The sequence below is a fragment of the Mus pahari genome, chromosome 3, assembly GCF_900095145.1.
Source record: "Mus pahari chromosome 3, PAHARI_EIJ_v1.1, whole genome shotgun sequence".
In the NCBI taxonomy this organism is placed as follows: domain Eukaryota; kingdom Metazoa; phylum Chordata; class Mammalia; order Rodentia; family Muridae; genus Mus; species Mus pahari.
Window position 1 is genome coordinate 147,265,436 of NC_034592.1, and position 17,653 is coordinate 147,283,088.

General features: G+C 53.8%; 1 protein-coding gene across 2 annotated transcripts in view; it reads left to right on the forward strand.

Moving 5' to 3' along the window:
• Positions 1-676: 676 nt before the first annotated feature.
• Slc12a5 (solute carrier family 12 member 5) overlaps positions 677-17,653 on the forward strand; it is a 38,254-nt gene continuing 21,277 nt past the window's right edge. Inside the window, exons 1-6 of one of the 2 annotated variants that reach the window (XM_021192172.2) lie at positions 677-826; positions 13,493-13,587; positions 13,893-14,024; positions 14,322-14,468; positions 15,389-15,443; positions 15,932-16,062. In XM_021192172.2, coding sequence (XP_021047831.1) covers positions 706-826; positions 13,493-13,587; positions 13,893-14,024; positions 14,322-14,468; positions 15,389-15,443; positions 15,932-16,062 — 681 coding nt within the window. In that variant the 5' untranslated portion in view covers positions 677-705. Of the gene's footprint in view, positions 827-7,829; positions 8,297-13,492; positions 13,588-13,892; positions 14,025-14,321; positions 14,469-15,388; positions 15,444-15,931; positions 16,063-17,653 lie in introns of those variants that run through there. The other variant, XM_021192174.1, reaches the window with a different exon arrangement.

Consider the following 17,653-nt stretch of genomic DNA (forward strand, 5'->3'; position numbering starts at 1 on the left):
TGAACAGTCCAGGTTCCTTCTCACCCCCCGGCCTTTGTACTTGTTACTCAAGAATGCCTAGGCTTAAACTCAGGGTCCTGTGCGAGCTAGGCTAGCATCCCTCCACCGAGCTCCATCTCTAGACCTACGCACTCGCTGCTGCTTCTGCTGAGTTCTTCTCTGAGATCTTTGCGTTGTTAGTTCTCATTACAAGTGAGGTCTTAGCTCAAGTCTTAGGCTTTCTGGGACCCCTTCTCTCAGGTCACCCTTTAGTTCTCCTCATCAGTGGCCCCAATTTTCCTTCTTAAGATATGGCATAGTCTCATATCTACCTATTTGCTCACACACTTTCTCTGATGTCCTCCTTAGAACATGAGAATCAGGAAGGCAAGTAGCCAGTTGATGGTCACTACAGTACGGGCAGAGGTCTATGTTGCCTACAACAATGATCCATCAGCTTGTGCTGAGTGAACGGGCCCAGGTGTTCAGGAGAACCTAGCAGAGGTGGGGAAGCCCTCCGTGAGAAACGACTCATATATGGGTGGGCTCCTCGGGTGCTCTTCTGGTGAAACTCAGAGTCTGGGGGGGCCACAAGAAGTGGTCAGATTGGGGAGGTTGGGCACAGCGGGCACTAGGACCCGGCGCGGCGCGCGGCGGGCGGGGAAGCTCTTGGCGCTCCAGCAGCCCGGCGGCGGCCACTTGTGCGATCCCGCCGCCCCGCGCGCCATGAGCCGCAGGTTCACGGTCACCTCGCTGCCCCCCGCAGCGTCCACCGCCTCCGCTGACCCAGAGTCCCGCCGGCATTCGGTGGCCGACCCCCGCCGGCTCCCGAGGGAAGACGTCAAAGGTAGAGGCCGCGGGCGGGGGGGGGGGGGGCGGGACTGCTGGGGGCGGGGCGAGAGGGCGGGGCCACTGCAGAGTGGGGCGGGGCTTGGGTTGGGCGAGGGGGCTGCAGGGTGCGGACAGTAGTGCGGCCCCAAGGACCTGGGGCGCCCCAGAGGGAAGGGCGAGGGGGCGTGACCGGATCCTGGTGGGCGGGACCACAGGGGAGCAAGTAGGACCAGGAGAAGAGCTGGGGCAGGGGCTAGGGAGGAAGGGGCGAGCTGGAGACTGAGGGCCGGGGTCTGGAGGGAAGTAGGCCCAAGCATTAAGGAGGTGGGGACCTTGAGGAGAGGGAGTGGGGCCAAGGAGCGGGGGCTATGAGATTGGGGTGTCCAGAGCTGCGGTAAAGCAGGCCTAGGTCGATTCGGGGGGCCAACCGAACGGGTTGGGCTGGGAGGATCAAAGTAGGGCCAGGTTGGGTGGGTGGGGTCGCTGAGACAGAAGCTACGTTAACGGATCCTTGATGCCCAGCGGTTTCTCCAGTCTTCTGTCTCTATGTAGAGAGAGAATGCCTGGGTAATCCCTAAAGGAGACCGCAGACAGGGAAATTAGTTTGAATCGTAGGCAGTTAGGTCCGGGAAGGATGTCAGAGGACCCAGTCCCAATCCTTGGGCACTCATCTCCGTCTGGGGGGAGGGGCTAGCTGAGCTGGAGATGGGGGTGCACAGTTCAGTGATCTTGTAATGGAAGTCACACTCAGCTACACTGGCGAGGGCAAAGGGATCCTTCTGGCTCTCCGAAAAGAAGTGACATCCTGGTTACAGAAACAATCCCCTCTGCAAGGGTCACTCCCAGGGTTTTCCCCTCTTCCTAGTTCTGTGCCCTTCTCCTTTGGAAGGAGAGAGGGTCGAATAGGCTTGGAGCGGCCCCAAGGCCGGGAAGAGAGAGGGAGAGAGAGCCTTCCCTGGTCGCTAGGGGTCGCTCATGAGCCGCGGGTGAGCTCGCATTGCCTGGAGCTAACACAAGCCTGTTTTGGGGGGTTTCCTTCAGATGGTTCCTCAAGGTATGGACAACTCCAGGTCTGGACTTCCGCAGGTTCCAGTCAGGTGACCCAACCACCTCACGGATTGTGAACACTCGGGTTTCTTCCCGCTGTAACTTCCCTTGTTTCTTCTTTTAAAAATGGCTTATCAAACGTTTCAGAATCAAAAATTTCAACACCTCATCACCGTTTTCTCTTCTCATCACATCCAATCATTTCTCGTGATTTGGCCACTGACCTTCAAAACTGATCCTGGATTCTGTTACATTTCTCCTTTGTCGGTCACCACCCACCGGCCTGGTCCAAGCCTGTGATGTTGCTCACACATCCAGGGCCACAGCCTCCTCTCTGATCTCCCGGCGGTAGAGCCAGGTCTACCCATCCCACACTAAGATGTCCATCACTATCGGATAAAGGCCAAACCTTTCAGCCTGTCGTTCAGTTTCTTTCTTCATTTGCATCTGGTATGTCTCATCCTGCTCACCCCACCCCCACCCTGCCCCACTTCCACAAGCTAGGAAAACTCCAGCTCATTCTGTAAGTTATAGCTCTCGTTCACCGCTTCTGTGATCCCTTTTCACTTTCCCTCGCTCCCAGGAAGAGGTAATTATTCCCCTTCAGCCTGTCCATCAGAGCACATTTACAGTGGATGCTGGTTCAAGCACATTAAAGACAGAGACCATGTCTCTTCCTGTCTGTGTTCTCAGTTCTAGGCCCAAAGCCTAGCAGTGAGTGACCAGTGCTCATCAGACCAGAGTATGTGGCTCTAAATCTTCTCCTTCTCCTCCCCATTTGCCACCTCTCCTCCTCTTCCTCAGACCTTGGCCTGGGAATAAGATGCTGGGGACTCATGTCCCAAGGGGATGGCTCAGTTTTTCCATTTACACCCTCCAAACACCTGCACCACTGAAGTAAAATATAGGCCCGGGATTTGACTGTCCAAATTGTATGTGGGAAGTGTGTGGAACGTTGTGTGCCTGTGGCTGAGGCTGTGCGCATGTCTTGATGTAACTATCTCTCGGCAGCTTGCATGGCCTGTCAGGTACTCAGTGAGTTCCTACATCACATGCTGTTCTCATGTGTGTGACAGACATGTCAGTGTGTCCGCATCCTTGAGATCACTCAAAGTTCCCTTTTGCCATGATTTGGGTAACTTTTTTTACCTCTCAAGCCCTCAGATGACCTCGAGCACCTCCCGCATGAAGGTCACTGAACTGGGAATTAGATGAACGCTCCCAGAGGGGACTTAGCATCTGCTGTCTTTTCCACAGCTGCTTTTGACATAAGAGTCTTTAGACGTAAGAGTCAGTCAGTCAGCGGCTCAAAGAGATGCTCTCCCCATCTCTCCAGGCCCAAAGGGAGTGGTGAAGGCATGTATAAGGCTGGGAGTGCCAATGGGGAGACCTTGGCAAACCACACATGTGTGAGCATCATGTTTTACCATGGGCCCAGGAGATAGGATTTGCCCCTTGGCGTGTTACCTGCTGCAGGACGTCCAGGGATGAAGAGGGTAGGTGAGCGGCTGAGCCTCAAGTGCACCATTAACGCCGGACTATATACCCACATGCTTCAGCTGCCTCTCTGGGTCCGGGGAAGGAAGGTTGATGGTGACCTCCTGGGACAGAAGTAGACATGGGACAAATTCTTGCATCTCTGAGCCAAGCCCATACCCTTCCACCTACACCCCCTGCCTCGGCTTTTCAGGGGGAGCCTGGACAACGGAAAGGAACCCTGGGGCTGGCCAGGCTCACAGAAATTGGGGTGTGCCTTTATGGAGGAAGAGGAAGAATGAAATAATCTTTGCTAGGGATGAAGCAAGACCAGAAGATGGGCTACCTATGTTCCAGGCCAAGCTCTGTGGCATCATCTCAGACACACTGCTTTCCCTCCCTGGGCCTCAGTTTACCTGTCTGTAGCATAGAGTAGAAAGAGTCCTTTCTCCAATAATAGTAGTGACGGTGAGTTTGTGGTGGTGGTCACACCTGTAATCCCAGGAGGCTAAGGCAGTTCAGCCTTGGTAATAAAGACCCTGGTTCAAAATCAAACCAAACCAAGCCCTCTGAACAGACAACAACAACAACAACAACAACAATCAGGGGAGAGGTTTGGGTGATCTTTAAGGGTGGGGCCTCCCCAGACTCAGATCTCATGTTTCAGTCTCTCTATCTGTAAATAGGGAAGAATGATGCTGTTATTGGTGTGTGTGTGTGTGTGTGTGTGTGTGTGTGTGTGTGTGTGTGTGAGAGAGAGAGAGAGAGAGAGAGAGAGAGAGAGAGAGGTGCTGGATACCTCTGCCCAATTGGTTTCTTCACCTTCAATCAAGACTCAGAACCTCACTGCCCACCTCAGCCCAAGGTGAGCCCTAGGAATCTCCATGACAACAAACTGGTTATGAACAGGGCTGCAGTTGCCATGGCGACAGGTCTCTCTCTCTCTCTCTCTCTCTCTCTCTCTCTCTCTCTCTCCTCTCTCTCCCTTCCCCCTCCCTCTCTATTTCACATCCCCCTCTCTCCCCTCCTCTCTTCTCAATGAACCAGAGCTATCTGCAAGCCCCAGCTTTCCCAGGCGGGGTGAGGGGAGGGTTGAGTTACTTGAGAAGGGGTCCAGATTGGGAAATTGGGAAGATAGGCTGAGTCTGCAGGGGAATAGGGGGCTGTTGGGGTGCTGTTGCCATGGTGACGGGGCTGCAGCCTGTTAATTAAGCCCCCGGTTGCCACGGAGACGGTGGTGGTTGACGTGTTCTGCGGCAAGCCCTGTATGTGTGGGGTGTGCTATGCACTGGACTCAACTCACTGCTGGGATCTGGGTCTGGAGGAGAGAGCATGGAGGAAGGGTGAAGAGCGGTCTTGGGTGGAGCCTTAGCTCTGTGACAGGAGGTGGGTAGGTCATGGGGTAATAAGAATGGGTAGTGAGGGAGCTGAATCGGGGGAATACTCTGCCTGTGGAAACAAGATACAGTTGGGTCTTCAGCTTAGTGGCGAGGGCCTGCCTAGGGGTCGGGTGCTGGGTCTAGTCTCCATTTGTAACTCAGCCTCCCATTCCATTCCATTTCTAGACTCCAATTTCACCATGAGTGGTAAGTGGAAAAAAATAATTTATGAAGTCCTTTCTAGCACCCCAGTCCTCCTGCAGGGAGGCAGCTTCACTGAGCTTCTGAGAGAGACAAGGAGGAAGGGCGTGTGAATTTTAGAGACTCTGAATTCAAACATAGGACCCTGCTTGGCTGTCCCTTAAGCTGTTGTATCCAGTTTTCCTCTGCTGTTCCATCTTCCTAGGGCTTTGGATCCCCCCCTGCATGGGGAGGGGGCTGAGTGGTGGTCTGGTCCCTGGGCTCCAGAGCGGAAAGCCACTTCTTATTGGCCAAGGCTGCCTGAGTAGGAGTTGCTTGCAATGAGTTTTCTCTTTTCTCAAGACTTCATTAGGAAGGTGAGGGAGAGGACCGAGCCTCCTTGAGTGGTGTCAGTTGAAGGGCTTAGGGTCTTCCCTTGGGACTCTACCCTTGCCTTGTCTGTACACCCCAGGAAGACCTACTCACTTTGCAGTGTTCTGTCTGGCTTGGCTCCCATGTGTAGACCATGCTAGACAAATCTGCTCAGACAAACGTACTTCAAACTTGTCTTGAGAACCCTGCTTGCACCTCCTAATAGGTGTGCATCCCTACCCTCAGCTAGGTACCCCCAAATACTTTTGTGGTATTGGGGATTGAACATGGAGCCTTGTGCATATTAGACAAGCTCTCTCACACAGCGCTATGGCCTTAATCTAAGACTCTTAGAAGACAGGGAGGAATCTCTCCTTTATTTTATGGATGCAGATGCTGAAGACCAGAGAGAGGGATTTGATTTTGACCAGGAATAAGCAGAATTCTGCAGCAGAGGAGAGGATAGAACCCGAATTTCTCACATCCTGGGTAGCCTTCCAGGTCAGAGCTCTGGTGAGGATTGGCAGTGAGGCAGTCACTCTGGCCTTCATCTGTTTCCCATGGGGATCTACATGCCCCCCCAGGGATAGGTTTACTCCCAGGGTGATCAGAGAAGCAATGGCACCAGGGCCAGAGATGAAGAAGCATGCCCTAACGGTCCTCGCCGCCACACATCTGCTCGGACAAACGTACTTCACATTTTGCCCTTTAACACTTCCCTACAGAATAATACAGATTGGGGTGTGTGTGACATATAACTGACTGGCTCTGGGACAGCCAAGGGTATCAAATACTTATACCTTCTTAAATTGTTTTTGTTATTGTGTATGTGTGCAAATGCCTTGCAAGAGTCAGTTCTCATCTTCAACGGTATGAGTCCCAGGGTCTGAACTTGGCTTGTCAGGTTTGGTTGTAAGTGTCTTTATTGCTGAGCTAACACACTATTGCCAAATGCTCACATCTTGTCTGAATGTTAACTCTCCATCGTAATGGATTATCCGAGTGTCCTCAAAACCAAACGGCGTAGGCCCCTTGTTGGCAAATCCCTTAGAAGCATCTTTGAGTCCATCGAGGAAGACCCCACGTTTGGCATAGTCTGAAACCATTGACAGATTCCATAGAGCCTGTGTGGCCACCGGCCCTGTCCAGGGTCCTGAAAATACCTGCCTATTAAGAGTATCTCTGCAGATATGGGAGGCTTTCTGCTCAGGCCAAGGGGTCGGCTCTAGTCCTGCATATTTCTAACCTGGGCACAGAAGGGGAAAGCTCATCCCAGACTCAAGCCCTGCTATTCTTTTTCCTGGAGCAGAGAATCAGAGGCGGCTGGTAGTGTAGATATGATTGTATTCTTGTCTCTTTCATTGGAGGCAAGATCAATTTAAAAAGAGGTTCTATTGAGGAGAGGCCTAAGTTGGAGTAAATAGGAATGGGTTCTAGACTGAATTCTGCTACTCATTGGCTTTGTGTGCCGAGGCAGTCATTTTCTCTCTTGGGGGCCTAGTTTTTTTGTTTTTTATTTTTTGTTTTCATTTATGAAATGAAAGCTATGCATTAGATAAGATGAAGAGTTCTGTCCTACAACTCTCCAGGGATTTTGAGGATTCAAGCCGGGAACCAGGGTGACTGTATAGCTATTTTCTCTTTCCATTGCTAGTATGTTTTGATCTCCTAGATGCAAAGGGTCTAAACCTCAAATATCACTTTCTGAAGCATCTCCACCATTGGCCCAAGATTGGCTTCGGGGTCTCAGGCTAATCAATCTTCTGGGGGAGGGGCTGGTTTCAGGAGAGAAGGACGGGAGAGCATGTCCGGTCTGGAAGCCTCAGAAAGCAATCCTGGATTAGAGGATTAGACATTCCCGCCCCAGGAGAAAATCTGGTCCCCAACCGGCAGGTGGCCTCATTCTCCCCTTCCCCCACTCTGTTCCTGGCCAGCTTGGGGCCAGCGTACCCTCCCTAGAGGCTGCACCATCTCGGGTGGGAAGGAAGTGCTGCTACAGGACTTCAGTGCTGCCTGTTCCTCACTGCATTTCATCCATAGATCATTCCACATCAGAAATCCCCCTGTCTGTGGTGTGGACTCCAGGGACTTGTCTTTGGGGGGTAGGCTGCTGAGACTCCAACCAGCCTGAGCACCATGAGAGAGTTCTCTACAACTCCTCTAGTGGCAGCCACCGATTTAAAAACAGAATGGGCCAAACAGACCCATTGACCTGAGTCCCCTCGGGGCAGCACAGTGCCCCACTGATGGGGGCCTAGGCCCCATCTTTCTCCTAGGCTTCAGGCTCTAGGACACCAATCTGGGAAAGGGTTTGGTTCTCCTTCCTCCAGGCCTTACCTCACCAGTTTGGTAGACAGGCTCCCTGAGGCCCTTATATTCCACAGTGCCCACCCCCTGCCGCCTCAGCCCCCCACATCTTTCCCCCAGGGGTCACCGCGGACCCTCAGTCAGGCAGCCGCTGCGGGGCCGCCTCCCCACGGCCGCGACCTAGTTCCCTGCCGTTATTTTTAGGGCGCGGGATGGCACCTGCCCACGTGCCGGGCCCCGCCTGCGCCGGAGTGGGGGGGGGCTGCGTCTGCTCTAGGGAAGCGAGGGCCGCGTCCCCCGCAGCATCCCCACCATACCACCCGCGCAAGCCCCCAGTTTTCCCGTGAGGGGGCCACCGGAGCTCTCTGCCCGCCTCTCTCCCCTCTCCTCCCTCCCTCCGGTCCCCCCCCCCAAAGAAAACCCGCCAGTGGCTCACGCCTCCTGCATACGGGATGAGGTGAGCAGCGCCGCTACTGAGAGGGGGCGCGCGCGGGTGTGAGCGTGTGTCCGTGTGCGAGTGTGTGTGCGCCGGGCGGGCGGGCACTGCAGCTTCTTCCTCCGTGGAGCGGAGAGCAAGCGAGAGAGCTCGAGCAAGCGAGCGAGCGGCGAAGGCGGGCAGAGGGGCGCGGGCGAAGCGGCGCAGCCATCCCGAGCCCGGCGCCGCGCAGCCACCATGCTCAACAACCTGACGGACTGCGAGGACGGCGATGGGGGAGCCAACCCCGGTAAGCAGTGGTCCGGGGGCGGCGGGGGAGGGGGCAGCGAGGAGGAGGAGGAGGAGAAGGAGGAGGAGGGCAGCTTCGGAATGGGGGGCAGAGTCGGGGCCGCCTCCCGCAGAAAAGAGCCTGGGGCTGACCGGGGCGGCGGATGCCGGAGGCTGCAGGGAGGCTAGCTCCATTGGAATGCGCTAGGCGCTGTCCACGGTTCTGGAATGCGCCGCGCTCCGAGGCAGATTGGGGACCGGGGGTTGGAATTATCCACGGCCTGGGGGCAGACTTGGATTAGCTAAACCGGAGAGGCTGTGGGAAGGGGATGAAATAGCTAGAACAGGGCTGACGTGCTGTTCGACGTGCAGGAGGGAGGCTCCTTTCCCGGAGAGGGGACCGGGGCGTCCTGGCGCAGAGCAGGGACCAGCAGCTTCTAGGGGCGCAGTCTGCTGCAGTTCCTCTCTTTGAGTTTCCAGCTAAAAGGTGGTGGTGGAAGCGGTTGTGATGGCTCTGGGGTTTGGAGGCATATGATAGCTCTCGTCTGGGCTGCGGTGTCTCCTTAAGGGGACACTTGGTGCAACCAGAACCCCCTCCCCCAAGGCTTCCTGAAGTCCTTATCTCAACCTGAAGCTACCACTTCTGTGGGTTTTTCTCGTCTACTTTGCCGATTTCCTCTTCCTCTCGGTTCTCCGTGGGTTCCTATTCAGGACAGGAAGCAAGATCCTATTCTTCGCTCTTTCCCCCCTTCTCTTGGTACCCTAGGGCGGGCGACAGTGTGGTTTTCAGGGCGGGGCAAAGGGGGAAGTCTTTATAGTTAGCTCTCTTAGCTATCCTGGTGAAGCTTCAGAAACGGGGTCCTAGTGGCTGACTCCCCACCGCTGTGGCGACACTGCGGAGTCAATGCGGTGGGTGCAGAGACTTGCCAGGAGCTGAGGGGCTCTGGAGCAAATCCTTGTGCTGTTCCGGTTCTCCGTCACCCTTTACTGCCGTTTCTCTGCTCCGAGGTCTTGGGGCCAGCCACCCCCTCGGGCTTCCAGGCCCCTCGCCGCCCCCCAGCGGTCTCAGCCATCCATCACGGCTGTCAGCCGCCCCCAGCCCCCACCCTTAAGCGGCGCTGCGTCCCCTGCGCACTAGCGCATCTCCAGTGCCTGCTGTCTGCGCTCAGCGCCTTCAAACGCCCCCCAGGCTTTGCTTGACCCTCTGGGTCGAGATTCCCCTGGAGATGGTCCAAGACCCCGAGAGTTGGAAGCATGAGCTTGCAGACATTAGCAGGTTCGACTCTGAGGTCTTTGATTTTGGATCACAGTCAGGCCCAACTAGAGGCATGGGAAGGCTGGGGGCACCAGTGTCCCTGATCCTTTGTTCGAGACACCCCCTTCCCATTCTCCCATGGGGCTGAGTCCTATACTGGGGACAGAACTGCTGCTGGCCAGCTCATCCATCTCTCCAGTGACCCTGGGGTCACCTCATCAGACAGAGCTCCCTTGGCTGCAGGGGGAGGGGAGTTGTAAAGTCCAGTTGCGGCAGCTCCAGGCATCTTGAAGCAGTGCTCCTGAAGCTAAGGGAAGGGGTGCCACTTCCTCCCGGCATCCCCCTTAGAGACTTCCACTATGAGACACCCCTGCTCCCCAGAATGGGTTCAGTGGATTCCTCAGCATCTGCATTCTCCACCGACCTTCACTGTACCTCCGTGCTTCTTTGGGGTCCCCAAAGGACTAGTAAAGAGGCACATGTGTGCTGGAAGCGGGGTTCTGACTAGCAGTTCTTTCCAGTTATTAGGCCTCTCTGTTAATTTCTAGACGCCGAGTGTAGCAGGCCCATCTGGAGACTCTCTTTCTATATATAGAGTCCAGCGCTTGGAATTAGAGTGGCCAGAACCTGGGTCAAGTATTCTGCGTCCCAGAGGGGGGAAGGTCTATCCTGGACGCTTGATGAAGGTGGTAGGAGGCACTGAAGACTTCCTGGGTCTGATCAAAGAAGGACCAAGATCCCCTGTCTCTGAGCCTAGATTCTTGGAACTGTATGGAAGGTTCTGGGTGTTGACCTCGAGGGAGAGTATGAGGACTCCTCTGGATCAAAGACCCCAAAGATGTTATCCCTGTCACCTAGATCTTCTTTCCCTTTGAGGTCTGATGCCCCCTTTCTCTCCCCAAGTTGCCGTGGGGATTCCCTCCAGGTTCAGCCCCAGGCCCCGGGGGAGGCTCCTTAGCCTGCGCCTGTTTCCTCCGGGCGAGCTCTGGCCTCCGCAGCTTAATTGAAAGCCGATTCAGGCTGAGAGCTCCCAGGGGGCGGGACTGGGGCGGGGGCGGGGAAGGCTCAGCCTGGGTCTGGCCGGTCTCTTTCGCGCCTCTAGGCTCTCCCCCATCACCCAGACTCCTGGCTCTAGGGAATTAGGACTAGTTTCCCCTTCGTTGTCCTGTTCCATTGAGAATGCAGACGCTTGCTCCCCATCCCCCTTAACGAGTGAGTCTAGCGTTCCAGGCAGGGGACAAATTCAGCCCTTGGCTGATGGGTCCGGGAGCCTGGCGTCTGGCCCAGGCAGCGGATGGAAAGGCGGGACCCAGGACGAGCCTATCAAGCTGCCCCCTTCTCTGCGCTCCTCTCCTGGCCGGGATCGGGCCTGTAGTCTGGCTAAGCGTTGCGCGCCGCGTTACATAAGTGGTTGCGGGCGCGTGGCCGGCTCGGCTCTGCGCTGCGCGGTCGGTCCTCGCTGTCGCCATGGAGACCGGCATCAGGCCTCCTAGTTATGGGGTCTCCGGCCAGGATGTCCCCCTTCCAGCCCGTTTAGCGCCACTTGGTGGGGCAAAGAAAGCAAGCTTGAGAGGGAACGCGAAAGACAGAGGGGAGGGGCGTTCCTGATGGTGGACCGGGACCCAAGAAAGGATGGCTCTAAGAAAGGCACCCAGCCATACAGAGAAGCCCTTAAGTCTTTCAGCTAAAAGAAGGATGTGGGACAAGGAGCCCAGGCTGGATGGGTACCAGGTGTGCTAAGGATGTTAGCTGCAATAGTAATAGTAGGCACACCTGTGTCACCACCATGGCATGTGCTATTCCAGCTGAGTCCCTAACCATCCTCTGAGTTAGGTCAAGTTAGCATCCCTTTGCAATGGGCTGGAGCCAGAGCCAGAGCCAGAGAGGCTGGTGCTGAAGTTTTCCCAGCTCAAGCCCTTTCCTGAACACTAGGGGTTTTTCTCACCCCACCAGCTTCTCTAGTCCACAGTATCCTGCCGCAAGAGAAGAAGACATCTATCTGGTCAACATTTTAAAAGGAGGGAGGGCTCACACCTCACTTTCATTTCTTTCATTTCTGGTCCCAGACAGATCTTTTTAGATTCTGGAGTCTGAGACGGAAGTCTTGGAGAATTTTCCTCCAAATATTATTTCCTAAGCATCTATTATGTGTTGGCTTCCATGGGGAGGATGGGCCTGCTATTTCCAGTAACTCACCCCGACCCTGCCACCTCCCACCAATGTGAGAAAAGAATGGCTGGGGTCTAGTTAGGCAATCGGGCATTTCTGTCCTATGGGCAAAGTGGAGGTGGGTGATTTTTGGACCAGGCATCCCCCCCCCTGCAGTTTTCAGACAGGTTGGGATTCATTATGCTCTGGAGATAGATGGGTCCCCAGCTGGGTGGCTGAGGAAAGGTCCCGGGAGGCAGGGAGAGTGCAGAGAGTTGGACAGGTAAGGATTTCAAAAAGTGAGGGCTAGGAGATCCAGGGGCCACAGGACCTCAACTTTACTTGAAACTTGGACAATGGTGATTCTCATTAGAGTCCGGGAAGATGTCTGCTGTCGACCTTCAGCTCCCGTGCTGAGGGAGGTTGACAGCTGGAACTACGAAATTATGTCTGTGGGAAACCCATGTCTTTTTGGAAGGAGCTTTCTTTGCATCAAGAGTGTTTCTCCTTGCCTTGGCACATTGCTTAAACACATCTCTGTGGTGTCCTCTGGCCCTTACAGTGTTCAGCTTCTTTCTGGAGATTGCTTCCTCCAGGTGCCCAGGCAGCTTCTGGACCCTACGATGGATCACCTTTAGCTAAGTTCAGCCTCTTCTCCACCCCAAACTCCTCTCTTCTACACTTCCACTTCATTAAACGCCATCCTCATCCCACCCATTGGCCCCAGGTTTTATCCCGTAGTCTTCCCCCCCCTCCCCAAACATCTGGCACACCATGGTTCTGTAATGCTTGAGGCCCGAGTCTTCCTATTGCCCCATATTGCTGGACCTAGGTCATTGTCAACCCTTGCCTGGATTATGGAAATGCTCTAGTTGCTTGCTGCAGCTCTCACATGAAGCCAGAAGGCTTGCTGCAAAACCCAAGTCAGGTCCCGACACTCTTTGGCCTAAAGCATCAATGACTGCCCATTGTCCTCTGGCTGAGGGCCAAGTTCTTCAAGATGCCTGCCACTTCCTTAAGTCTCACACTGCCTGTCCTGAGTCATCTTTTCCAAAGTCACGGTTCATTCCTAGGCCCCGGTATGCCCCTTCCTAAGTCTCTAGCTGGATCGTGCTTTGTTCAGCAGTTTTAACCTGTTCTGTTGGCTTCCACATCTGGGACATCAAACACACTGTTCTGGGTTCTCTCTGCCTGGAACACCCTTCTGCCACCCTCCTTCCCCCCAGTCATCCTTCAGTTCTCAGCTGACACTTCACTTCCTCTGGGGAGCCTCCTGTGACCTCTTGGGCTGGGCTGTGTGCCCTCCTGCATCCCTGATGTCCGTTTCTGTCACAGACTTTAGCAGTCCTGTCTACCGCTTCTTCTCCCCTGGCTTTGGCTGTTTGCTCTTCTGCCCATTTGATTGGCACATGGGAGTCTGACAGTGAATGGGAGAATATAAGATGCCAAGGGGGTATCCTTGGGAGTTCAGGTTGCAAGGTTCTATACTGTCCTCCCCAGGGTGGATCAAACATCTACCTATGAACTAAGATGGGCTCATTTATATCCAAGAAGATAACTCTGGTGACTTTTCAGTGTCATGGCTGATGAAATAGCAAAGAAGGGCTCACATGTTCACCAGGGACTCAGACCACACCAACAGTGAACTGGGCTCTCTATCCATGCTGCCAACTAAGATCACGCAAGAAGGCAGCTCGAGCCCTAGTCCCTCCGGCGTGTGACCTGAGGCTCAGACAGTTAACGTGGTCATAGAGCTGTAAGCAGGGTGGATAGGGCACGGTGACTGGTGTCACACCTGACTCCTCTCCTTCTCAGGCGATGGCAACCCCAAAGAGAGCAGTCCCTTCATCAACAGCATGGACACGGAGAAGGGCAGAGAGTACGATGGCAGGAACATGGCCCTGTTTGAGGTGGGCTGCTGTTAGTCATGCTGGCTCCATCAGTGCTCTCGCCTTCCCTCAGATCCCTCCCTCAGGCCCACCTTCTTCCTCAGCCTCCCTACCCCTCCTTGGTCTGTCCTGGCTTTACCCTCTTGGTTTCTTGTCCTTCTGTCCTGTCTCAGCACTTCCTTCCCCCGTCCCCCTGCTCCCTGCTCCTCTGTTCCCATTGCATCCCAAATTCAGGAGCTTTGTCCCATCTCCATACATCCAGCTCCTCACTCCATTGCTGCCCTGCCCCTCCAGCTTCCTAACACGGATCCCATTTTCCTCCGTAGGAGGAGATGGACACCAGCCCCATGGTATCCTCCCTGCTCAGTGGGCTGGCCAACTACACCAACCTACCCCAGGGAAGTAGAGAGCATGAAGAAGCAGAAAATAATGAGGGTGGAAAAAAGAAACCAGTGCAGGTGGGGCTCTGGGGGCAGGGAGAAGGGATGGGAGAAGGAGTGTGGGGGAGGAAAAGGGATCTGGATGGAGGGGTGAATGATGGAGAAGCAGGGGAGGGGGTGACTGTGTGGGGAGAGGAAGGAGGAGTGCGGGAGGCGAGGGGAGGGGGTCCGGAGGCTGGTAGAGAGTAGGGAAAGCATGTGAGAACCTGGGGGAAGAGTGAGGGGAGGGGAGCTGCGAGAGCCATGGAGGAGCTGTGGGTTAGGCAGTTGGTAGTGAGCAGGCAGGACAGGGACTGATGCTGGCTTCTCTGGCAGGCTCCTCGCATGGGCACCTTCATGGGCGTGTACCTGCCGTGCCTGCAGAACATCTTTGGTGTCATCCTCTTCCTGCGGCTCACGTGGGTGGTGGGCATCGCGGGCATCATGGAGTCCTTCTGTATGGTCTTCATCTGCTGCTCCTGTGTGAGTGACAGCCCCCCCCTCCACTCAGGGAAGGCAGCTGGGGTTTGGCTGAGGCCTGGAGGTGGGTGGGGATGGGGATGGGGGTAGGGGTGGGGAAGCATGCGACCTGAGCTTTTTATAGGAGTCACAGCTTATGATTTTTGATAGTAAATTAGGCCTGACTGGTCCTTCCTGGATCTCATAGGTTTCCGTCTGGCGGCTGCCAGTCGGGTTTCACCTGGATCCGCGTGTGTGTTTATAAGTGTGATTACACAATCACCTGGATCCGCGTGTGTGTTCATAAGTGTGATTACACAATCACCTGGATCCGCGTGTGTGTTTATAAGTGTGATTACACAAGTGCCGCCGATCCATTGATGAAAATGATAAATGCAGAGAAGAAAACAAAATTCAAGCCAATTGCATGAGCTAACGTTTTGGAAAGTCCCTACTGATGAGAAAGGAGATTATGTCTCACAGATAATAACTTTCCAGTTAGATTCTCCTAACCCACACTGAAACAAAAATCCAATCTCCATTGAACACCAAACTTAGTCTCTTGAGTCTTTACACATAGCCCTGAGGCCACTCTGTGTGTGAAGATGTCGGTGCTGGGGCTATTGCTCCCATTTTACAGATGAGGATACTGAGGCTTGAGATGTGAACTGAGTTTTCTTGGGTCATAAGCTACCTAGGGGCCAAATTGTAGTTACCGGAGTTCTTTGGCACTGTAGCTCCTCCTATTTGCACGGTGAATAGGAGGTTATTTTTTTAAAGAAGGGCTTGGCTGGCATGAATAGAAATTGGAACAGACCCAGAGAGAAGCTCAGGAGAGGAGAGCCTGTGGGTTTGGCTGGTGGCTGTAGGGTAGGTTGGCTTGGCCACCAGCCAGACCACTGCTGCCCCTAGCAGCCACTACTCTGACAATCTTTTTCCTACAGACGATGCTCACAGCCATTTCCATGAGCGCAATCGCAACCAATGGTGTTGTGCCTGGTACGTGACTGGGCCCTTTGCAGAGTTGGGGCGGGCCGGAGGCCTAATGATTGACAGGGGGCGGGGCGGGGGCGGGGGCGGGGGCGGGGGCGGGGAGCAGTGGGCCAGACTTTGTGGGTCATCACAACCCAAGACCCAAGACAGTATTGCAGACCAAGACTTGGGGCTATGATTGTCTGTGGGGTGGGGCTAGGAAAGAGGCAGATGATGGTGTAGGGTAGGGCACTCCTCCTCAAACCAAGACCCTTTTCTCTACCATCCTACTTCCTGAGCCATGACCTCTTTTCAGGAGTAATTAGCAACATGGCAATAATTAATGCAGCAAACTCCATGCAGAGTGGTTGGCCAGGTCTCCCATAGACTCCTTTCTGGGGTTGCAGCCCGAGGTCTAGAGAAACCTTCTTCTGTCCTCTGTCCCTGAGCCCTGATCACTGCGGAACTGCTCAGGGCCCTCTGACCCTCTCGCTGACACTAGGCTTTCTCTGCAGCTGGTGGCTCGTACTACATGATTTCCAGGTCTCTGGGCCCAGAGTTTGGGGGCGCCGTGGGTCTCTGCTTCTACCTGGGCACCACCTTTGCTGGGGCTATGTACATCCTTGGCACAATCGAGATCCTGCTGGTGAGAGGGGCAGGGGAGGAGGTGTGGGGGCCCAGGTTGTCAGCCACTTAAGCAGCATTCCCTGGACACCTGCTACAGGCCAGGCCGCTGCTTAAGGCCAAAGAGAAGTCGGATGTGGTCTGTCTCGAAAGAGTTCCCAGTCTGGTTGGGGAGACGAGATACGATAATTATGTAACACAAACAGCTGTGGTTTATCAGGCACCCACTGAGTTCTCTGCATTGCTCCAAATGCTTTACAGTCATTATCTCGAATCCTTAGAGGTTTAAGTATTATGATGGCATTTTACAAATGAGAAGTTCCAAAAGGCAGATAAAGCCAGCTCAAGGTCACTCAGCTACAGGCATGTTGGCAGAGGTGGATTTGGAAGCGTTAAAATAACAGCTGGATAGTGGCAGCCCACGGCATTCTATGGGTCCGGGCAAAGCACTCTGGATGTTAGTTGCAGAGTCCTGATGGGTGGTTCTTAGATTACAGAAGAACCACGAGGGACCCATGTAGAGAGATCTGTTAGGGGTAGTGTCTGATGGGGCGGGGGGAGACTAGGTGTCTGTGCTGTTTGAAGGATAGTGTGGCTGCCTTAGACCTCCTGTTCTTTGTTTGGGTGGGTGTGTATGCGGGATCCTTGATTTAAGGAACTTAGTTGGAAGACCTCTTGCTTAGTATGCTCAGATCCCTGGGTTTGCTTCTTAGAACCATATAAAGTCTCTATACTTGGGAGGTGGAGGCAGGAGGGTAAGAAGTCTGAGATGGGCATCAGCTACATAGTGACTTTGAAGCCTGTCAGGGCTACAAGAGACCCTGCCACAAATGAAAAGAGAAGAGAAGAGAAGAGAAGAAGGTGTTGAGTTAATGTTTTCCAACGCCCCTGTCCTCTCTAAGATCTGATTCTCAGGCTATTAGGTTTTGTTTGTTTATTTGTTTGTTTGTTTGTTTCTTTGTCCCCTCCCCACCCTCCAGGAATCTTTCATGTATTAGGATAAGGCCATTTTACAGATGAGGAGGATAGAGAATCTCAGGGACATATGGAGGAGTGTGAACCTGCATTCCTCTGGCTTTCAGGGTCTGTACTTGTCAATTGTCTCCCATGGTATTGGGGAACTAGAACTGAAGGGCAGAGCTGGTTGGGGGTAGGAGAGAAGAAATCTGAGACTAGAAGGCGCTTGAGTTGGACATTCTGGTGAGAGCATTGTGGACCTCGGTGACATGGCATTTCCAAATGCGTTATCAGTTTGCCCACTGACTTGTCACTGGAACAGTATCAGAGTAAAGGACAAAACTGAGCCAGTGGAAGTCAGGGGCATTTTAGTGTATGTATCTCACACTTCTGTCTTTTTGTTTGATATTTTTCTACTTTTGTAGAACCTAACTCCATCTATAAATATTTCCTTAAGAGCCTGAACACTCCATTTATTCATAAATAAAAAGTAACTTAAACAAATATAAGCATTTTAAGTTTAATGTAGACATTTTTAGAAAATATGAATATGCAAAAACTCATATTTCAATTATTCAATAAAGGCATCTGTTGTCTTCTTTCCTTTCTTTTCTTCCTTCCTTCCTTCCTTCCTTCCTTCCTTCCTTCCTTCCTTC